We start from the raw sequence: 4830 nt of genomic DNA, 5'->3' as shown, positions 1-4830 counted from the left end.
GACAGGCAGCGCCGAAGACTGATAATCCAGCCACAGCATCTTTGGGGGGGCTGAGGGGGAGCAGTGTGGGCTGCCTGCGCAGCTAGGATGGGGCAGGATGCGGCCCACCTTGTCTCCCAGCTGGGTGGTTCGGTAGTTAACAAAACATGCCCCTTGATGAGCCGTCTGTGCTATAAACGGCACGTATAGGGCCCATGCGCACCTTCCAGAGCAGATCTGTGCTCCTGCCTGGGGCAGAGCAGACCGCGTGGCCTCCTAGTTCGGGCTGTGGGGCTGCCTCCCCAGTCCCAGCCTCTGTCTGCCAGCCGCTGGGACATTGGGGTGCCGGCTGAAGCTCCCCACTCTGGCATGTGTTTCCTCATGCATGGGCCGCCTGCCCCGTACAGGCGACAGGGAGTGGGCTCCAGGCAGTTGATATCTGCTGCATTTTCATACCTGTTGCTTGGGAAGTGGAACAGAGTCCTTGAACGCTCCTCTGCCGTGTGGTGTGTGCAGTGGAGGGGCTGCTCCAAGGGCACCTGTGCTCCCCCGTCCCTCCAGGTAACATGGCAAGCTGGTGCTCACATCCAGCAGGCAGGTTTGCTGGCGTTCCAGTAGAGAGAGCTCTCCTTGAACCATTTTCTTGCACTCTGTGAGCTGTGCTGTCTGTGGACTCACTGGGCGTCATTCTGGTCTCTGCAGGTTGAGACTCTGAAGGAGGCCGTCTTCCCACGCAGCAATGGCACCCACACTCGCCACTGCCCATCGCCGGCGCTGGTGGATGGCGTTCACAGCCATCATTGAGAACCTGCTCTTCTCTGCTGTCCTGCTGGGCTGGGGCTCCCTCCTCATCATGCTGAAAGCAGAAGGGTTTTATTCCTACCTGTGCCATGAGACAGGTAAGGATGCTCTGGAGACTTGGGAATAAGTTTGCTGATGTGGTTCCCGGCCTTAGGGTGGTGGGGATCTGGCTAGAGCAGCGCTGAGATTCAGGTCACTCCTGGAGGTGTGTGAGCCACTTTTCAAAACCAACGGCATCCTTGGGATGATGTAGTGTGCCTGTAGTTGCTGTTGCTTTGCAGAGTGGGAAAACAAGCCTTAAAGACGAGGTAAAGCTTTTCTGGAAAGCCTTTTCCCCTTGGCTGTGAGTTCTTCCTCTGCATGGTGGCCTGGCTGATCTCTGCAAGGGGTGGGTTCTGAAAGGTGACGATTTGTAGGACGAAACTCTAGGCACTCCTTCCATAGTGCTAAGAGAGAAGAATGTGGGTAACAGTAAAATTTGGGGAGTCCAGTGCTGCTGTTGAGAAGCTGCAGAAGTAAATTCTGCTGATGTTTTGTTCCTCTGCCTCTGCGAACACCCAGGGTGTACTCAAACCAGGCTGTGCCTCTGGAGGCTTGAGATCCACCTCCTGGCCCAGCCAGAGGAAGAGGTTGTCCATGTTGCACGCACAGCCTGGCAGGGAAGGAGGCAATCTTGTGGTGTGGGAAGGATAACCCTGGGAAAAAACAACATGTAGGTGGATGTATATCCCAGCCTGGGCACGGAGAGAATTGTGGTTTGGGGAATCCCACAGTGTGGCAGGGTGGACAGTGAGGTTAAAAGGAACCTGAGGGTAAAGGTGTGGCATGGATTTTGAAATCTGCTTTAATGACAGAAGGTTTGCGGGTGCTCAGAGAAGGGAGGGGTGGCAGGAGCTAGGTGTTTGGGCTCTGTCCAGAGATGGGTGGTGGTGGATGAGAAGGCGAATCAGCTCGTTCAAGGTGAGCATGGGAGTGGAGGAGGAAGCAGCAAGGAAAGAAAAGAGTTGGAAATGGGTGCGTGGACCCTCTGAGTAACGGCTGAGAATGGTGGGGAAACAGAGTCCAAGCAAAAAGTGACTGTGAATAGTTGTGATGATACTTTAACTCATTCATCAGCTGCTTGTTATGTTCTTCTCTGCTTTGTGTGCCCGTGGGTGGCTGCCTCAGTCTTGAAGGTGCATGAGCCCAGGCTCTGGCAAACATGCACATGTCGGAGCCTTCTACCAGTGGTAGCTTGGCTGCTTAATCTCTACCCTATGGAGTTTGTAGCACCTGTAGTGTGATGTGTCCAAGTGTGTCCGTGTCACTTGTGTCTCAGTGCTCCAGACTGCATGAGGGAGAGGCTGGAGACCGCCAGGACTTCTGTTGGAGGCTGCTCTGTTCTGGCCAAGCCACGGTGACTTTGTCACAGGCCTGTGTAAGAGATCAATCACCCTATCAGGTGGAGGCTTTCTGCCGCCAAGATAACATGAGAGTTGATAAGCAAATGCTGATGATCTCTGGAAGCAGCTGTTTTCTTATCTGCTTCCTGAGATGTGCACTGCTGACCAAAGCCCCCACTTCACTTGGGGCCCATCCCCTACTCCTACCTTTGATTGCTTTCCATTCATCTACCTTTGTCCCAGATCAGCGAGATTCACCTCTGCTTCTCAGTGTTTGCCAATCTGTGGTTTGTCTGGCTCTCCCCATGGGAGTGCCCCTGCCACAGACCGCAGGGAAGATCCAAATGTTTGGATAGTGTCGAAATTGCTGTCCTGGGGGCAATTTTTTCCTCTCAGTGACCAACCTGTGCCCCGAGGCAGGAGAACTTAAGCCCTGAAAAGAAATTTAAGTAGTCAAATGTTCTCATTGTCCTCAACTATCTGGCCATAGCTGCTGAACTGGTGATGGCTTGTGGTGAGCCTTGAGGACCAGTTATGCTGGTTTCCTCCTTCCTCCATGCTGACTTGCTTTTCTCTGGTTTTCTTCTCATTGTAACAATCTCATCAGTTTGGCAGGGAAGATTCCTAGCCCCAAGTGTGGGGAGAGCAGACTCACAGCGGTCGCTGAGTGAGCGTCACCGAGCTGAATTTGACCTTTGCTGGGGTTAGGGTGGTCCAGTGGTTGGCCGTTCTCGGCATAACCTATTGAATCCTGCAGCCCCCAGTGGGTACTTGGCTGGAAGGTTGGTGCAAACAAATTACGAGTAGCCTTTGGGCATTTGTTGTGGCTAATGCTGCTGTGTGCATGTAAGTGTTGCAAAAAAGACTTTTCCTAACGAGCCAAAGGTTCTTGGCAGGGCTTTTTGTTTGTCAGCAAAAGCTCTTGCTCTTTGTGATGCCTTCAACGAGAGAGAACTAGACCTTGTCCCTTCTGCAGGCCCTTCTCTGAAGGTAGCAGCAGCTGCCCAGAAAGTGACTGCAGTTGGTGAAGGGCTCCTTGTCTGCCTGCTGAATCCCCGCTTTCCCTGCCTGCCCTTGGCTTTTGGTGCTGGGTTTAACTCAGGCACCGTGCAGACATGTGGGGTCTGTAACTATGGGCCACAGCTCGGTTGTGTGAGGCTGGAGATGAACACCTAGAAAAAAAATCCATGTTAAAATAACAAATATTTTTAAAGCAATTGTGCAACCACAGGGTTTGGGTGGGGGGTTATAGCCGTTCCAGGTGGCAGGTTTGGCCACATCCTGAGAGGTATGCTTGAAATTTGCTGACAAGGAGTCTCGTAGTGGCACTTTGTTCCCATTTTAATTTTACTACACTACTACTTGGCCTTTAACCAACTGAAGCAGCATCTTTTATTCAGTGCAAGTGCTGATTCTGCAGGCTTTATCAGGATTCGGGCCTTATCAGCTGTTGGGGAACTTGATCCGTACAGGGCCTTGTGTTGCTGCAATGTTGCTGGGATTGGGAAGCTCAAAGTTTGGGTCTGAGATGCGTCTAAAAAAAAAAATCTTGAACTTAATCTGCTCACAAAGAGCAGAGATAAGGAGCTGCTTGGACAGAGGGCCTTCCCCTGAAACTGGGCTGCACAAAACCAAAGGAAAAGAAACTAATTCCCTTACAACAGGTTAACGTGCCTTAACGTGGCCATAGGAGGAAGGTGCTGCCTTGCAGCTCTTTGCTCTTACTTATTTGGGGTCTGTGGTGAGGAGCTTGACGGTCCTTTCCAAGCTGGTAAGATGTGATGACAGTTAGTGGAAAGGCTGCACACATGCTGCTGTAAACAGGAAAAGAGTAGACGTGGTAAATGTTCAGTTTCTACAGGAAACACGCTGCGTTGATTAGCAGCGATCGGTGGTATCGGAGAGCTGCACGGGAAGGCGCCGGCACGGGCGCGAATTGCTGCAAAATGAAACCACAGCTGGGGAGCGAATGGGACTGTGCTCGGCTGTGAGGCTTGCAGCTGGGTGCCCGGAGAGGGGGTCCTGGAAGTGCAAGTGGGGGCACAGGCAGAGAGGGAAACCCGAATAAATTGCATTTGCAGTGGTATAAAGCGAGAACATCTCCTCCCAGTTCCCAGAAGTATGACACCATCCTGAAAAGAGAAAACATGTTCTTATGTGGGCAGACTGCAGATCAGTTGTTTCCACGTCTTTCACTCTGATTTTTTTTTTTTTTTTAACCCAATGATCCCAGACTCTTTGGCCCTGATTTCTTCCCCTAGTTTTTTTCTTTTAAAGTGGAAGGTGAGGCTGTGTAGGCTGTGTCCCACAGAGCTACTGCCAGGGCGGCTGGGGGTGTCTTGCCTGCTTGGCTCAGTGTGATCCATGAAACAAGATGAAAGGAAACTCCTCTCTGCCGCCTGAGATGGCAGTCACTCTTGAAAGAGCCAGACTTGTTCCCCTGGTAATGTGGTGTGAGCCTGGGATTTGAAGAGGTCAGTAAAGAGTAGTTAATGATTGACCCTCTCATGAAACCTACAGCGCTTAATTTGGGAGAAAGGATGACTTTAAATGTTCCAGTAACAGCCTGAACAAATCCCAGTGATGGGCTTGACATAAATGATTACCGAGACAGCCTTCCTCTCACCTAAGCTGTCATTCTTTAAATAGTAACTTGAACTACTAATTG

General features: G+C 51.5%; 1 protein-coding gene across 3 annotated transcripts in view; it reads left to right on the top strand.

Moving 5' to 3' along the window:
- Positions 1-718: 718 nt before the first annotated feature.
- SLC43A2 (solute carrier family 43 (amino acid system L transporter), member 2) overlaps positions 719-4830 on the top strand; it is a 25848-nt gene continuing 21736 nt past the window's right edge. Inside the window, exons 1-2 of one of the 3 annotated variants that reach the window (XM_010156325.1) lie at positions 719-878; positions 2244-2262. In XM_010156325.1, the coding sequence (XP_010154627.1) occupies positions 719-878; positions 2244-2262 (179 nt within the window). Of the gene's footprint in view, positions 879-1496; positions 1533-2243; positions 2263-4830 lie in introns of all 3 variants that reach the window. The other 2 variants (XM_010156327.1, XM_010156326.1) reach the window with 2 other exon arrangements.

This window comes from Eurypyga helias, unplaced genomic scaffold, assembly GCF_000690775.1.
Source record: "Eurypyga helias isolate BGI_N326 unplaced genomic scaffold, ASM69077v1 scaffold30247, whole genome shotgun sequence".
In the NCBI taxonomy this organism is placed as follows: domain Eukaryota; kingdom Metazoa; phylum Chordata; class Aves; order Eurypygiformes; family Eurypygidae; genus Eurypyga; species Eurypyga helias.
Note: the sequence above shows the minus strand (reverse complement) of the source record. Positions and strands in the feature narration are given on the sequence as shown.